The following is a 17349-nucleotide window of genomic DNA, read 5'->3' as shown; positions in this document are numbered from 1 at the left end:
GATCCCATATGGGTGCCAGTTCTAATCCCGGCAGCCCCACTTCCCATCCAGCTCCCTGCTTGTGTCCTGGGAAAGCAGTCGAGGACGGCCCAAAGCTTTGGGATCCTGCACTCGTGTGGGAGATCTGGAAGAGGCTCCTGGACTCCTGGCTCGGGATTGGTGCAGCACTGGCCATTGTGGCCACTTGGGGAGTGAATCATCAGATGATAGATCTTCCTCTCTGTCTCACTTCCGCTCTCTACATATCTGACTTTCCAATAAAAATAAATATATTTTTTTAAAAGCTACTTAAAAAAAAAAAAGAGGCCTAATTGAGTAAAATAATGCCAGCATTTGAACCCTGACCATAAAATAAATTCCTGCAAACTTTTCAAGTACAAAAATTAGGTCAGCTATAAGTAAACAAAAATCAAAATGACATCACATCTCTCTGGGTCAACACTGGAAATTAGAAGATAATGGAACGACACCTTCAGAACCCTGAGGGTGCTTGTTTCTAACCGGTAATTGCATATCCAGCCAAGCTGGAAATCAAGTGTTCAGAGAACAATAAAGACATGTGCAAACATGCAAGCTCTCAAAAACCTTTGTTTAGGGCCCAGCCCGGTAGCCTAACGGCTAAAGTCCTTGCCTTTGCATGTGCTGGGATCCCATATGGATGACAGTTTTAATCCTACCCTGCTCCCTGCATGTGGCCTGGGAAAGCAGTCGAGGATGGCCTAAAGTCTTGGGACCCTGCACCTGCGTGTGAGACCTGGAAGAGGCTCCGGGCTCCTGGCTTCAGATTGGCTCAGCTCCAGCCATTGTGGCTACTTGAATCACCGGATGGAAGAGCTTCCTCTCTGTTACTCCTCTCTCTGTATATTTGACTTTCCAATGAAAATAAAAATAAAAACAAAAATAAAATCCTTTGTCTACTGTGCATACATTCTCACAACAACTTCTGGAGGATTCTAGTGTTCCACCAAAAAGGAAAATAAAACAGGAAAGATGCAGACATAACATTAAGCAAACAGGAAAATCTATATGAAAGACTTGAGAATAATAATAATAATAATACCATTCAACACATCCAAGATGGCTGAATAGGGAAAAAACCTGCTGATTCTGACCACGGGAAAATAACAGAAAAAGTAGAAGGAACTTCATTCCCAGAAGACAACTGGAGAGAAGTTCACAGTGGAAAATATACAAAGAGAGAGAGATTCCATAGAGCAGCAGGAACAGTACAATTATGCAGCACTGTGTAGGACACTGACAGCGAATCCCCCAGTCAATGGTTGCAGGGGAATGCCAGCACCTTGGAGCAAGACTCCTGGCAACTAGAAACAAGGAAACACCACAATAAGGCAAGCAAAGCCTGCTGAGGCTTGTGACTGGAGGATTTTATCAGAGGGATTCACCTGCAGTACCCACTGACTGTATCTGACCTGGAAAGCTGGCAGCAAACAGGGCACCCACTGAGTCCCATGATGTGCCCCTCCTTCCTCCTCTATCAAGGCACCCAGGCTCAGCTGACCAAGGCAGAGCACCAGCTAACATTTATCTGTTAGGCAGCTGGCTCTGAGAACATCATGGCTCTTTCTGTGGACGGGGAAGATTTGTAGATCCACTGCTCCTTGTGCCCGTGGGAGGCCTATGCTCTGTGACTGTGGGAATTCTTGGACTACGCCATAGGGTATCTGATAGAGTGTGGCTGTGTATCTTCCTTTAGAGACTTGAAGTTCTACACTCAAACTGAGGAAAGAACAGATCCTTTGTGTGGTTCAACTGCCTGTGGAGGAGAGCAGTGTTTTGGCTCACCCTGGGTGGTTGGTTCATCTTATCAAAGAGATGCTGACACTACAATTGCCCCGGCCAAATGATCATATCCTTCCCCTCTTGGCTGATAATAGAGAATAGAGAATATTATTATTCTCAATAGAGGTCCTTATTGAGGTAAGGACCAAAAGAAGCAACTTAAAGCACTAGAATCAATTGTCTCTGGGGAACAACAAATATGTGAGAATACGCATGGACATGTGTTTTGGGGAGTGTAGAATTGCTCTTTAACCTATATGCACATAAAACTTAAAATAGAAAATGAATTTATGAACAAATATCCCAATATAGTCCCGCAAAACTATATCCAATACTTGAGTAGCTACTATACCTGGAAAAAGGCACATTCCGAATACTTCTTCCAAACTGTCTCTGATCTGGGTTTATTTTGACAATATTTCGCATATATCTGAAAATCATCCTTCTGAGATAAAGAACAAATTCAAACATATTAGCATTTTGTGAATATGAGCTTTCTTATAAGAAAGATTGAGCCAGAGTGAGTATGGCCCAAGTACAGCCCCAAAGGGCCTTCAGTGCTAGCAGCTTGTCAAGAGTCCTCTTTATATTCCAAGTACAGCACACTCATTGGACATAGTGGATGGACATTTAATCATTCACATAATTTCACAACATAGCTTGAGAGTTAGAGGGAGAAAAGACTTCTCTGAGTGAATTATAAAGGCTATTATTCTTTCACAACTATGAGTTAATGCAGTACCAATATGTTATTTCTATGCTCTTAGTCTCCTGAGTCCAGCCCCTCCCTGCTCAGTGAATGAAGTTACAGCTAATTTCTAAGTTAGAGCTTGTGGTCCTTGGTTCATCACTGGGACATCATCATTGTAATCCATCTAGACATCTGCTCATGCTATTTTATTTCCCTGAAATTATCAGTCTCTACGCTCTCTGTAAATTCCTACCATAAGTGATATTTTCTTAACACATTGTTAATACTCTGTGTAAGATTTTCCTCATCTGGACTCTCACTGGATTCCTCATTTACCTCCAATATGGTGCAGTTCACTCTGTTCATGATTATTGGCTACCCTGTTTTTATACCTGAATGATACTGGACTTGGTATTCATATTCCCAATCACAATGTTTGGTGCATAAGTGTTTAGTAGATGTCTATTTAATGAATAGACACATGATGATTAAACAATTATTACATCACTACCAGTTCCAAAAATCTACCAATTAAACAAGAAATACAAAGATACATAAGACATGAACCCTGCTTCAAGGAACTTTTCATCAAGTTGCAAAGAAAATTCATGTATATGATTAGCATGGACTTTATGTACTGTAGACTCCAAAGAGAAGACAGGCTGCTGTTGGCTTTGAAACTGAAGAAAAGAATTGGCCATAGTTCAAATGTGTTTAACATTAGAACACGTTGCGAAAATGAATGACACACATTTCATTCCTAGCCTAACTCATTTCACCTTTCATAAGCACTTTTCAGGATACAACAACTTTTGAAGCTTTCAGCCATCTCCTCTATCAAACTGACTCGCAAACCAATACAAAACTGGTCTTTTCAGAACAAGAGGAACTAGATAAGCAGAGAACAGCCATTAAAATCATTCTGAGAGAAATCTCTAGTGGATAAGAGTACAATCACTACCAAAGAAGTCAGCTATGCTCTGGGAAACAAAGCAGCGAGCCTACCTGGAAGATTTTGCTGAATAGAGAAAACAGGCAGCTCTCTGTTTTGTGAAGTCGCTGTAACAGGTGCTTTGGTGTTTGAAACACAAGCTAGACTGGACATTAAGAATTTACATGTACTATAAGGGGACCACCAAAACACGTTTTAGACTAAAATTAATCAAGCCCAGAATCGTTTTACATAGATATTCCCAACATTTTTCTTGCCAAAACAGTCCCTAGATTCCTAGGACCACTAGGGCTGATGAGTTGAGCCACTGAAGCATTTGCTACTGCACTCTCTCTATATATATAAGCAAATCCTAGTTCGACATTAAATACCTGCTTGGAGGGATGTGTCCTCTTAAAAATCATAGATGTTAAAAAATGCCTGACTCCAAATACATTCAACTATTTTGGTCTCCAAAATATTTATATTTTAAAAATAACAAAACTAACCCTTTCGAGGAAACAACGTGCCACTCTTTCTGGAGCATTAGTGCAATTTTCCAAGCTGTTCATGAAAACACTGAAAAAGTTTCAGAGAAAAAAAATATGTGAAATACACTACACTGATCAATAGTCCACAAATAATTTCATTCAAAATAAACACTCAATTTGGCAATTACATACTTGTTGTGGAATTCATAGATTTCTGCCATGTTTCCAAAGAGAACATCCTTCTTATTTCTCAGGAGAGGTGGCATAAGATCAAACATTTCCGGATTATCCATTTCTGCTCTGTAGCCCTATGCAAAATAAATACATTTATTCACTTAAGACATATGTACATTAACATCTGACTGGACCACAGAAGGTGTGGAAATAGCAGAATGTACGGCAATGAAGATGTTTGAATTTTAATATTTACATCTTGTAGTTCCCAAAGTTATCCATGCTTTTTTTTTTCTTTTCCATTTTCTTCATTTTTGTTTTGATTTGTAAACCAAGAATGAAAATCAAAGCATTCCACTCAGTGGGCAGAATAAAGTGACAGTTCCATGACCTACACTGTACATTGCAGTCCAGGAAACCAAGTGGAGGAGTTGGCACAATTGTGGCACAATGATGTAAGCCCTGCCCACTCTGCTGCTATCCTGTATGAGTACTTTTTAAATCCTAGCTACTTCAGTTCCCCAAAAATCTACCTGGCAAAGCAGCGGATCTATGTGGGACCCTGCTATTCATCTGGGAGACACAGATGGAGTTCTGGACTCCTGGCCCCAGTCCCTGCAACCTTTTGGGATGAATTAGCAAATGGAAAAATCTCTCTCTTTTTCCTTTTCCCCCTCTCTTTCCCTTTCTATGACTCTGCCTTCAAATACATACACATATATACACATACTGTGTTTTTTTTTAAGTAGAATCCAGGGATGAAATTTTATATTACATTTGTCAACTTCTTCAACTGATAAAAATTTTAATCTTTTTCAGATGAAATTAATACCATAGTATTTGTTGCAAATGAATGTGTTTGGTTCCATTCTCAATTTTTCACATCACAGTCTCTAAATAGCACACTGGGGAAAATTATAACAATCTTCAGTATCCCTAAGATAGCAACTTTTCTTCTTTGTAATAAATTCTGAATCAACCATTCCCACTACTGAGACAGAACATGCATACACATGCTTAAACAGCATCCAACGTCTCACAGTAGGAGAAATGCCCACTGCCAAGTGACAAACAAGGAAGGAGACAGAAATAGAAATCTACCTCAAAACGTTTTCTAGTGAATGTAGTGTGAGGTCATTGAAAACTAAACGGGAAAACTACAAATCGCATCACTTACCAATAAAACAGTAAACAGTTCTCGAACATATACCCTCTCAGTCTGTATCAACTCATTGAGGACATGCCTAAAATAAACATGCCATAGTTAATTATTTTCTTTTATTTGTGAACAATCATAGAATGTTTTAGTTATCAGTATTATAAATTGTCTAAGGTAAACATAGTTAATGCACAAGAGTTACCAATGGTTTTGGTTTTATCATAAAATATGAAACCTTTAAGGCTTCTAGAATAATTGTCTCTTTTAAATAAAATGGAGGGGTGCTTGAGGACTATAATAACTTAATATTTTCTTCTTTCTATTCACTAAGACTCAGAATTAATTTTGTTTGAAAAAATTGCAAATATGTCCCTAAAGCACAGTTTTAGCACTTTAGTATCCTCTTTCTCTTAAAAATATATAAACATACTTGAGGCATCAATTCCCTCTCTTTCTGGCAATGTTTTGGAACTTTCAAAAGCTTCTTGTGGATTTACTGTACTGGTCTTTCCAAGTGTAAATCAGGCTTAAATTTCTACAGTAATTAATCTATACATATATCAAAGTACCATACGGTAAGTCGTAATTATACTTTTTCACTCATACTTCATTCAAACTAAACAAGCTTTTAAAAAATCCATAAATTTCCCATTTACTTTCTAATCTAGGATAATAAAGAACAAAAATGAAAATTGTGGGGCCCGGAGGTGTGGCCTAGAAGCTAAAGTCCTTGCCTTGAACCCACCAGGATACCATATGGGCACCAGTTCTGGTCCCAGCAGCTCCACTTCCCATCTAGCTCCTTGCTTGTGGCTTGGGAAATCAGACGAGGACGGCCCAAAGCCTTGGAACCCTGCACCCACGTGGGAGACCAGGAGGAAGTTCCTGGTTCCCGGCTTTGGATCAGCGCAGCACCAGCCATTGCGCTCACTTGGGGAGTGAATCATCAGACGGAAGATCTTCCTCTCTGACTCTCCTCCTCTCTGTATATCTGACTTTGTAATAAAAATAAATCTTTTTTAAAATGCAAATTGTGAAAAAGACTAATTTTCCTTAATTCACAAAAACGGATCGTAGTTTGGTCAAGCTAAATCCAGGCTTTCTGACACTTCAACCATCACTCTGGTTATGACACAAAATAGAACTTCCTACTCCAAATTCAAATTTCTAAGCACATTGCCCTTAACAGGAACCTGAAGGCTGCTATAGGTAGTTACATATATTAGTTTATGTTAGTAAATAAAGGTTACTTCTTTAAAATATCCAAGCTGTTGTCATTGTCCAAACTGGAAGTTTGATCAGAACTTCTCTTCTCTCGACAATCATGCACCTCTTCGACCTGAAATAGTGAAAATAAATATTAAACAAACATCTCTCTAGGCATGGTTCTTCAAGGCTCTATAGCCCAAATTAAGTTTACCCTAGGTCCTAATTCAGCAGATAAATGGAGAAATATTATTATCATTACTATTGTTTTCAAAAAAGCTATGATGTGTATTTCCAAAAAATTACTTGTCTAAGGAGACATTATAAAATACTAAAATTTTACACATTAATTTGTATTTATTTGGACCTTTGGGATAGTGGGGCTAGTTTGTAAAAAACTGATTTTCTAAATGATATTATAGGTATCTTTGAAATCTTTATCAAGAACACAAAACACAATCAATCCTTCCCCCAATGACAGTGGTATCTCATAAATGGGAACTCAGTAAGATCTAATGGTGTACTCTAGGGCTGCTAAGACCTGCAGAAGTGTCTACGTTTTCTCAAAATAACTGCAACCTGTACATGTTGGTTATCTGCCCCAGGAAAGCTGATGCTACACATGAGCTTCCTGGTGTAAAACGGTGTCCTTGTTTTGCAGACCCTCAAGAACTTAACTGCCATGACCAGTGCTTCAGATTCGTGATCACTATTTGTCTTCAGAAGCATTTGAGATCCATCCCTAGGATCATGGCTGTACTAGTTACATTTGGCAAAAGCCTAACACCCAAGTAACTGCAGCATTATTCTGCAATAACTAGAACACAAGATGAGGTATAAGAACTAGCAGCTAAAGAATATTTCCTCAAACTGTGACCTACTTACTATAGATATAGAAATAGATATAGATACAGATAGATAGTATACATATACTATATATTATACATATACATATACATATATGGAAAGAAACAAACATTTATTAAAACTTTCTATGTATTATGCAGGCACAACTCTAGATACTTAACACATCATGCTATTCAATCCTCACAGCAAGTCATCAAGCTACAAAATTCTTTTCCCCATCTTCAGTATGGAAAACCGATGCGCAGAGAAGCTTGGTAATATGGCAAAGGTCTCACAGTTAATACATGAAGAAACACAGTGTAGTCCAAGTGCCAAAGCCCACTGTCCAGCCAAATTTATCAAACTCTCTCTGCCAAGGTGTGCTTTGATTCTTTTATGTCTGTTGAATACATTAATTCTTATCGTTTTTGTATAGTACAATTAAGACTATCCTGTACCTTATAGATGCATATGCACTGTTAATTTCTAATAGATTTCTGAGATATAGTGTGGAAGGATTTGAAACATAAAGTTACACTTTTAAGTAACTAAATGTTATGCAAATGGACTTGATTGGGAAGAACGTAGTTTGGAACTGTTTATTAGTCACAAACCTACCAAGAAAATGTATGCAACTATAGTCCCACACATTGTCCCTACAGTTATGCAAGAGATGAAATACATATAAAAGTGTGCTAAGGTATTATGAGCTGACACTTCAGACCAACAATAGGTAAGACTATGAAATCTGGCATTGATCCTATTTCCTTCTTGAAATCAGAGTTGTGGTTATACAACCTGATAGCCAGGCCTGCTATATCATTATGCAGGTCACTGGCATACTAACAATTATCTAAAAATCTTAGAATACGGTCATACACAACACATTGTTACAAGAACTTCAGACATGTTAATTACTTTATCTTTCCATGAACTTCATGATGAGGATGTTCTATTATTCCAAATTTCATACATAAAAGAACCAATTTTCAGAGAACATATACAAGGTTATACAACCAGTCAATGATGTAATTGCTATCAAAAGCCAGGCAATTTAGAGCTACAGTTTGTCCTACTATGCTCCACTGCCTCTTGCACACACCTTCGGGGTTTCATTTACTACCAAGAATATATAAAGAAAACGTAAGTGTTTGCAGCTATTCTGGTAGTTCCCCACTATTGATACCAGACTATCACAGAAGACTGAGAAAAATGGAATCGTCTGTGCAGAATACCTTCTGAGAACCTAGGGGATTCCTGTAACCGCAGACTGTCAACCCTTTCATACATTGTGGTTTTCATATATATGTATTGAAGTACATGTTTGTACTTTCAAATTAAAAATAAGCTTGTTTTGCTGAAAAATATTTTTAAATCCATGCTTCCATTTTTCACAGTATGTATTTCCATAAACGTTTTGAAGATCTTCTCATATGCTTATCTATGTAGAGGTTTATTCACTAGATAAAGGAAAATTAAAAAAAACAGCTAATAACAAAGCAGAATAATTGTAATACTTCGTTGAAATAAAAGTTATTTAAAACTGTGAAATGGCCAGTTCTGAAATAATCCATCCAGTATGTTGGAGTACAGTTGAACCGGGCTGCCTAATGCCACAGAAAGCTCAAGGGTGATGGGGACTGCCGTATAGCTCATGTAACAATCCCGTGTCTTGTTTTAAGGTTGGGTTGTGCTTATGCTTCATATTGCTCAAATAAAATCACTTGCAATAGAAGATTCTGTCATACCTGCAACACTTATTTAGATTTGTTAAAGTGAAAGTCGATGGTGCTGAAGAGAAGCTAGAACTCACATCAAAGGTTCTGCAGAAATTATTCTGAACTTCAGCCGAGACTTGAGAAACTGCTCACACATCTGGGATGTGCCGGCACTACAATTATGCACAGTGTAGCAGCTTTTGTTCTTGTAAATTAAATACATTTTCAAATGTACAATATTGATCTAGCGAATGAAAATTATGGTTTAAGCCCCCATACCAGTTCTGCAACTACAGCAATTAAGTCAATATTGAATTGATTAATGATATTTACTTTTAAGTCGCTTTGATTTTGTCTCCAAGTCTTCTTCCCTATTAGAGAAACACGAAAGAATAATTTCAAACCAGAAATAAAGCCAGAAATTTGAATGAGAAAGCACATGCATATTTGTTAAATTTAAGAGAATTAATATTCAAACACATTTATGTTAGTAAAATCACAACGTAAGACATAATGATTAGTTTGATTTACCAATATGATTTCAACTTATTGAGCATGATTTTGCTGCAATATTCACTCATTCTCTCATGCATCAAACATTGACTTACTTGCAGAGGACAGAGCTCGAAGTGGGTACCCCATTATTGTTTGTGATCATGGTATTCATTCTGACATGTAAGCATTTAACCAAGTTTTACTCATGGATTAACTGGATCCAAAAGAGTTTCCCAAAACAATTATATTTAACCTAGTAACCAAGGCATCTAACAATTATTTAACACCATAAGTACTTAATTGTTCTAAGCCCTAGCAGGACATTTTCATTTTTAATCTTCAAAGATGGGCCTGGCGCAGTGACCTAGCGGCTAAAGTCCTTGCCTGGAACGTGCCAGGATCCCATATGAGCGCTGGTTCTGGTCCCAGCAGCTCCACTTCCCATCCAGCTCCCTGCTTGTGGCCTGGCAGTTGAGGATGGCCCAAAGCCTTGGAACCCTGCACCCACGTGGGAGACTTGGAGGAAGTTCTTGGCTCCTGGCTTCAGATCGGCAAAACATCAGCCATTGTGCTCACTTGGGGAGTGAATCATCGGATGGAGGATCTTCCTCTCTGTCTCTCCTCCTCTCTGTATATCTGACTTTGTAATAAAAAATAAATAAATCTTTTTTAAAAAACGAATAAATCTTCAAAGATGTCCTAAGAGGTAGGTAATGACATCTATTTTGATTTTATAAAAGAACTAAGGTCAACTGTCCAAAAAGCAAAGACAGTATTTAAATCCATATAAACTATTGTTAGAATACATATACAGAACACTTCCAGTGCATGGGAAAATGCCATCAAAGTTTAAGACTTTTAGTCTTTACTTTTTAAATGTGCGGCTTACAAATGGTGAGATCCTATATTGTTAAGGAAGTGGTCAAGATATTTCTGCAAAGCCCAAGGCATGGTTCAACCAAAGACTAGACTGCTTCAATTCTTACTCTCAGGGTTGTGGGAAAGCTTGTTCCCTACACAGGCTGTGTGAGTCTCGAACACTTTCGTCCTTTCCTCCTTACCAGAAGTAACCAACATTAGACACACACACTTCATTTTTACATGCAAACCTTATTTCGATTCAATCATATATATGTGTTGTGTGTGTGTATATATACGACTTATATGGATATACAATGTAAAATTAGTAATAAGAGAGGTCTAAAGGCAACTTTAGGAGGAATTATTTGTATTACTACTAAATTTGTTTTAAATTCATAAGGAGATGCAAAAGGAATGTATATACAACTTATAAGAAATTTTTCTGTGAAGTAAGGCTGTTATATTAATTCTTTCAAAAATGCAACTATATACACAGTATCTCTGCAGCTATAGGAGATGCAAAGCTCTGATATGGGGGATACAAAGATACACGGGGTTCCTGCCCTTAGAGAGCTTACATGCCAGCAAGAGAGATCGAAAACAGGCAGATACACGTAGAGTGAGAAGGCATACAGGGTGGCCCGTTATAACATACCATGAATACTTACCTGAACTGAGGTATTGGGGAGAAAGAAATGGCACAGACAGGCTATTTTACAGAGGAATGGGAGTCAGCAAGGCAGAAAGGGAGAGGGCATTGAAAGTGTTTTAGAGAGTATGTGTAACGTCCACAAGGAAGGACACAGGAAAAGAAAGGGAAAGAGGGAAAGCAGGGAGATTACACTATTACAAGCGGTAAGGCCACAGATGATGTTAGCTTAGACTAGGAAAGTGGCAGTAAGGACGACAGTGGGGCTAGAGAGAAGTAGATGGGTCTGAGACATTCAAGGGGCAAAGAGTGACAGGCTTCTCAAGGTGTTTTGAAGGAGAAACCAAAGTCCCTGTCTTGGGAAACTTCTGGAGTAGCTGTGTTGTATGGGGAGGAGAATGCGTACAGTAGAGATGAGTTAATTCGGGTTACGTCAAATTTGAGTTGCCTATAGGGAATTCAAAAGGTGGCAGCAGATTGTAAGCACAACTCTGACACTTAGGAGAAAAATCTAGACTAGAGATATAGATTGAGGAGCTCCAATCACATTTCACATTTTGTCCCTCACTAGCAATGTCCTCCAATAAATTCCCTCTGGACTCAGTGTCAATTTACCCAGTATTTATTAAATCCTGGCATTTCTCAGACACTGTCCTACGTGCAGGACCCTCTTTGATGCAAAAGGAAAAAATGAGCAAATCAAAGGATAACAACAATAAAAAAGCAGTTTGACTCTTTTATATGAAAAACTAACATGTTTTGATCAAATCTTACATATTTGGTCTGGCAACAGAAAATCTTACCGAATCATTTGGAAAAGAATGTCATAATGCCCATTGTTCCCAGAGTAATGGAGTAAAATGAACATAAATACTGACTTTACTTCATTCACAAACCACGGCTGATAATGGATAAAATCATTTATCCACCTATGCCATTTATTCATTAAGCTGCTTTTCTTCCTCATAAATATATTAGGTAGTTAAGCTGAAGTGAATCCAAATTTCCCCCAATGAACAGTTGGATTGTGGATGACACAGCTTCTCAAAGGAACGGAAGTCTGATTCACTTTAACATCTCTCATTGTTTTTCTTTTTCAATGGATCGTTTTCTGAGAGATGTTCAGTTAAGAAGCATAACCTTCTCTTTATATAGTAATAATGCATGATTGTTATAACAACGGGAAAGGAGTTATTTGCCAGCAAAATTCGAGAATGAATTACCACTGATTTTATAAGCCAAACTGGTTTTTCATTTGTATACAAACTCAGAAAAAGTACTGGTGATATGAAATATAATAAATATGAATACCTTTTGAAAAAAGTTTACATGCTTGAAAGAAAGAGTATCCAACTCCCACTGCAGAAAGAAAGTGTAAAGCCATTAAATAGGAAAATCAGGGGGAAAAAAAAGAAAAATGAAACAACCCAAAACAAAATGTACTTTAGTGATCATTGATTTGAGTGGGTTTAGGACAGTCTACTGAGAGCCCCAACATGCACCATTACAAGAACCCCTTCAGAGGAGGTGTGCTTTGAGAGAACTACTCAGCAAGAAGCCTTAACCAGAGAGAAGAGAAGTGTGGTTCAGTTCACCTAGTACTACACAGAGTCCACATTCTGTTTTACACTTGGTCCTTTAAAGTCAATACGCATTATTGTCCCTATTTTATAGACAAAGAAACTGAGGTCACATAATGAATAAATGGAGCCAGAAATCTGAGCTTTGTCTTTTGCTTAGGAATATCTGCTTAACCTATTTTTACTCTCATAGCTTTATGTATTTTCTTGTTCTTTACAGTCACATTTTTGTTACTGTTTATATTTAGAGTATTTTTGAGATAACTAATATAGTTAATGCTGTTCATTTAAAGCACTGAATATAGTTTTACTTGAGTATATTTATATGCTTCATAACTCTACGTAACTTTTATTGCATTAACCATTTACTTGATTTCACAACCTCTTGTTCATCTGAGCGGTGTGAGGAATAAGCCATATTTTTGTGTTCATTATCACAGTCTCAGGACGTACTTGTACTTCAAAGTAGTTCGTCTGTATTAATGCAGCCTCTGATGCTATTTAGATCAGACACATCAAATTCAGTCCGAGGTCCACCCACTGCACTAATTTAGAGCCCCAAAGACCAAATTACTCTCTTCCAAGAGACTCCAAAGGCAACACAAGGGAGCTACTGGAGCAATAGGACCATCTTCTTTCAAAAGAGCAATTCAAAATTTTTATGAGGCTAAGTTCCCTATAGTACTTAGAATGGAAGTGAATATAACTTATTCCAAGCTAGTCTACAAACATCAAAACTATGTAACAACTATCCACAAGAGCATTCTGCTTACTAATACTTATGTTAAAAAGGCAGTGCCTTATTACCCAAGCCACGTACTTAACAGAAGCATGTTAGAACTAAGTCTCGCTCTATCATTCTAAAATAGCAGGAAATATGTATGTACACACATACACACACATCAAGTTTCAAATGCGATCTTCCACTTACTGATGAAACTTCAGAATTTAATGCTGATGAAATTTTCATACTCATTTAGAAAGCTGGAGAATATTTAGTCTTACAATGTACACAAATCCTACACTATATTTCCACTGTATTTTATAATTGTACAATAATCTCAATATGATCTCCATCTTATGAAATGTAATTTAAGTATAACCAAGAGCTGCTGGAATAAAATTGCAACTTACTAAGGTTAAAGACAGAATTCAGTATTTACATAAGGAATAATAAGGTCAATATTATCAAGGGAAACAATGGGTTGAAATAAATGAATGTAAGATATTTTACCATGATTAGGTGAAAAACATGGGGCTCTAGATCTAATCAAATCTTCAGATGCAGGTACCACAAACTGGATTGGCCTCACATTCTTATCTGTCGGGCTCCTGAAACCAGCCTGCTGGTTCTCAAAGATGCTCCGAATGTTTTCAAGCTTCAGTTGTACAGTCTGCATTTGAACCTGCAGGTTGCATAAGAATTTTGTAAAATACTTTCTGAAGTGAATTCAGAACAAATACTGTTACAGTTTCCAGATTCAGACGGTCAAAATATTAACCTAGGGGCTGTTGCTGTGGTATGTAACAGGTTAAATTTCTGCCTGCAGAATCAGCATCCCATATTGACACCAGTCCAAGCCATGACTGCTCCACTTTCAATCCAGATCCCTCCAAATGCATTTGGAAATGCAGAGGAGGAAAACCTATGGGCTTGAGTCACTGCGTTTGTGGAAGGAGACCTGGAAAAAGCTCCCAGCTCGCAGCTTTGGGTGTCCCAGCGCAGCCATTGAGACCATTTGCGAAGTAAACCAATGAATAGAAGATCGATATCCCTCTTTCTCTCTCTCTCTCTGTTTCTCTCTCTCTACTTTTCAAATAAATAAAACAAATCTTGAAAAATGTGTACATTGATTTAGGGTTTAAACTAAAGCAGGAAAAGCTCAGGAAAGTGACAAAATATAGATTGTGTTCTCATCACATGGATATAAAACTAAAATCTCAACTAAAACAACCTGAAGAAGAAATGTACGAAGCACTCATAAAATTGGACACTGTGTAGGAAAGGTTTGCCCTCTTGGGCTAGAAAAGAAGAAATGTTACCCTTTTCTGTTTAGCATGAGAAAGCCACCAAATAATAAAAGTAGCCAAATGACTGAGTGTCATCATAGTTTGTCACATTTTGAACGTGCAGGATCCTCTCTTTATAGGTCTACACAGTTGAAGCAGGTTTCTCTGAGCCAATAATGGGTAACATCCTAGATGCTTTAAAGCAGCTGCTATTAATCTCCATTGATTCCAGAGAATCATTACATTTTTACCAAGACTGTCCTTTGATTTTCAGGGTTATCCCCTATGTTCCATGATGAGTCATAAATACAGACACACTCCAATCAGTAGCATCACTAATGTTCTTATCTATTATGGCATCTCCAAGGGGGCAGAAAAGGACAAACCTATTTAGTTTGACACCTTGCAACCACCAACTTCTTCTGCATATTCTTAATTCCTTGAGAAGATCAAGATTCTTTCTTTAACCTTCATTAATAACTGATAGGAAAGCCAGACCTGCATCCACAGAGCAGAATGATGCAGTTGGTAGCTGCAGCAAAGGAAAGATTTACCAGAGAGTGCTCCTATAAGGAGAGGGCTCCTACTGAGCCCAATATTCTAGACCATCTTTGGTCTTTCTTCCAGGATGTAAAAGAAAATGTAGGCAATGGCTCTAAATGTGGGAAAGAAATTTTTAAAAATGGATTCAGATCTCTAGAAAAAAATCACTCTCACTATATAACAAGTATATGCCTTAAGATTTTTTGATGCTTAACAGTGGCATTGCTACAAACCCAACCTGTAAAAGAGTCTTGGGGACATCCGCTGTGACTCTTACCCACTGTACCATAATTATCACTTTTTTGAAATAGTTTTGTTTGAGAAAAAGTTACCTACCTTGAGTTCAGGAGATAAAATTACATCGAACTCATACTGTAAGGAATCAGCATCATAATTTATAAATGGCAGAGCCATTTCAAGAAAATTTTCAATGTCTTGGAGGGCTCTCTGAGCATCCTCTTTAGACTGACATTTATCAGTTTCCTGCTTTGCTAGAAGACATTCGCCTTCGTCACAGCACTGACGAGCCTGGTTAAAAAAAAATGAAGAAATGAAACACAACTGAAAAGAAAAGAAGCACATTCGCAGTTATAAGTGTAGTTACCAAGCCCTGGCTTCTGTGAATCTAAATTCTTTTCCGAGCTGTTTCAAAATAAAGCTATCTGTATTCTGTACCCAGAAATTCAGATTCAATAGTTCTAAGTCATAAAAGCTAGATATCTACACTATTTCAGAGCTGCACGGGAATTGTGGAGACATAACCATGATTGGGAAACACCACGTTCAGTTCCTAACAGATCATTTATTCTGCAACAGCAGTCAAGGTATTTTTCCTACACTAACATTTCAGATGTATGTTATATTCATAGACTCAATAACTGAACTATGAAACTCCTAGCAAGATAAAAAAAATGCAACATAAATGCTTACTGGTGGCTGAGGACAAGGGTAAGATATTCCTTCCCAGATGAAATGTCTGTGCTTAGACATGATGCCTAGAAGTGATAACCCTATTTTGTATTCCATCTATGGAGTGACATTTTGAGTCCCTGCCTAATCATGAATGTGTTCAGACCCACAAATCAGGGGGTAGTATTTTCCAGTCACTATTTCTTTTATCTTATTATATGCTGTAATATGAAATGTGAAAGAAGTTTCAGGTTCTGCAACATACCCCCTAGTCTTTTTAAAGTTCTCAGTGCAAACTATTACCAGTAGAAGCTGCAGAGATTTACTCAACATAGAAAGGAAGGCATCAATGTTTTAAAGAGAAGGCAAAATATGTACTATGGCTGAATCTGCCATGAATACTGCATAGGTAGATGGAGTCAAAGACAATAATCAAACTCAGTCCTTCAAATGTCTTACAAGTTTAGCTCCAAAGCTACACTAGACCCCAACCGTACAACCTCTGAGGAGAGAAAGGGTGTCTTCTGAGGTAGAAGGGCAAAGTATATCAAACCAGGAGGACCCCAAAAAATTCTATTCCTTTTCCACAATAGATGATTTTGCATCATACTACCTGCTGTAGCAGTTTATGCATTTTGAAGGTCCTGCTGAGCTGTATCCGTTTTGAGTGGATCTCATTAACCAAAATATCAGAAAGATAACGTAACTCATTGCACCTCTGGCAAATTAAATCAAGTGCATAATGGTGATTTGATGCAAGCTTGTGTCCATGCAGTATCAGAAATCGGGCCTTTGCTAATAGATCCTGGTTTTAAGAAAGAAAGAAAATAATGAGTACATGATCTCTGTGCATGTACAGAAAAAAATTGAATGAAGAAGCAAGTTGAGCAGAAAAAAATAGCAAAAACATGATGTGATCTATTTCTCTGGGCTGAAAAAAAATGCTTCCGGTTGCAGTAGTGAGGCCATCAGAAATTCATATACTTCCAGTTATACAAACTGAAAATCAATCATCCTGCCCACAATGTGAATAAGATTTGCCTCTCCTGGTATGTATAGATTTCAAACAGATCCATATGCATCAATGGAGGAAAACAACAGCAAAACAAAATCTAACATAGGAGCCAGCATCATGGAGCAGCATGTAAATCTACCACCTTCAGTGCTCAGGATCCTATATGGGCGCCAGTCGGAGTCCCAGCTGATTTACTTCCAATCCAGTTCCCTATTAACGTGCATGAAAAAGTAGCAGAAGATAGCCCAACTCAAGTACTTAGGCCCCTCCA

General features: G+C 37.8%; 1 protein-coding gene across 5 annotated transcripts in view; it reads right to left on the bottom strand.

Annotated features, from left to right (window-relative positions):
- Positions 1 to 17349, bottom strand: part of MCF2 (MCF.2 cell line derived transforming sequence) — a 70246-nt gene that overhangs the window by 13571 nt on the left and 39326 nt on the right. For 4 of the 5 annotated variants that reach the window (XM_040999490.1, XM_040999493.1, XM_040999491.1 and 1 more), the window contains 9 exons: positions 16677 to 16868; positions 15491 to 15682; positions 13836 to 14007; positions 9350 to 9387; positions 6497 to 6585; positions 5265 to 5331; positions 4106 to 4221; positions 3932 to 4001; positions 2153 to 2245 (listed from right to left, as the gene is read on the bottom strand). In XM_040999490.1, the coding sequence (XP_040855424.1) occupies positions 2153 to 2245; positions 3932 to 4001; positions 4106 to 4221; positions 5265 to 5331; positions 6497 to 6585; positions 9350 to 9387; positions 13836 to 14007; positions 15491 to 15682; positions 16677 to 16868 (1029 nt within the window). Of the gene's footprint in view, positions 1 to 2152; positions 2246 to 3931; positions 4002 to 4105; positions 4222 to 5264; positions 5332 to 6496; positions 6586 to 9349; positions 9388 to 12332; positions 12381 to 13835; positions 14008 to 15490; positions 15683 to 16676; positions 16869 to 17349 lie in introns of all 5 variants that reach the window. The other variant, XM_040999489.1, reaches the window with a different exon arrangement.

This window comes from Ochotona curzoniae, unplaced genomic scaffold, assembly GCF_017591425.1.
Source record: "Ochotona curzoniae isolate NIBS_2020 unplaced genomic scaffold, NIBS_Ocur_1.0 scaffold_1852, whole genome shotgun sequence".
NCBI lineage: Eukaryota > Metazoa > Chordata > Mammalia > Lagomorpha > Ochotonidae > Ochotona > Ochotona curzoniae.
The sequence above is the reverse complement of the archived record's forward strand: the minus strand, read 5'-3'. Positions and strand labels throughout refer to the sequence as shown.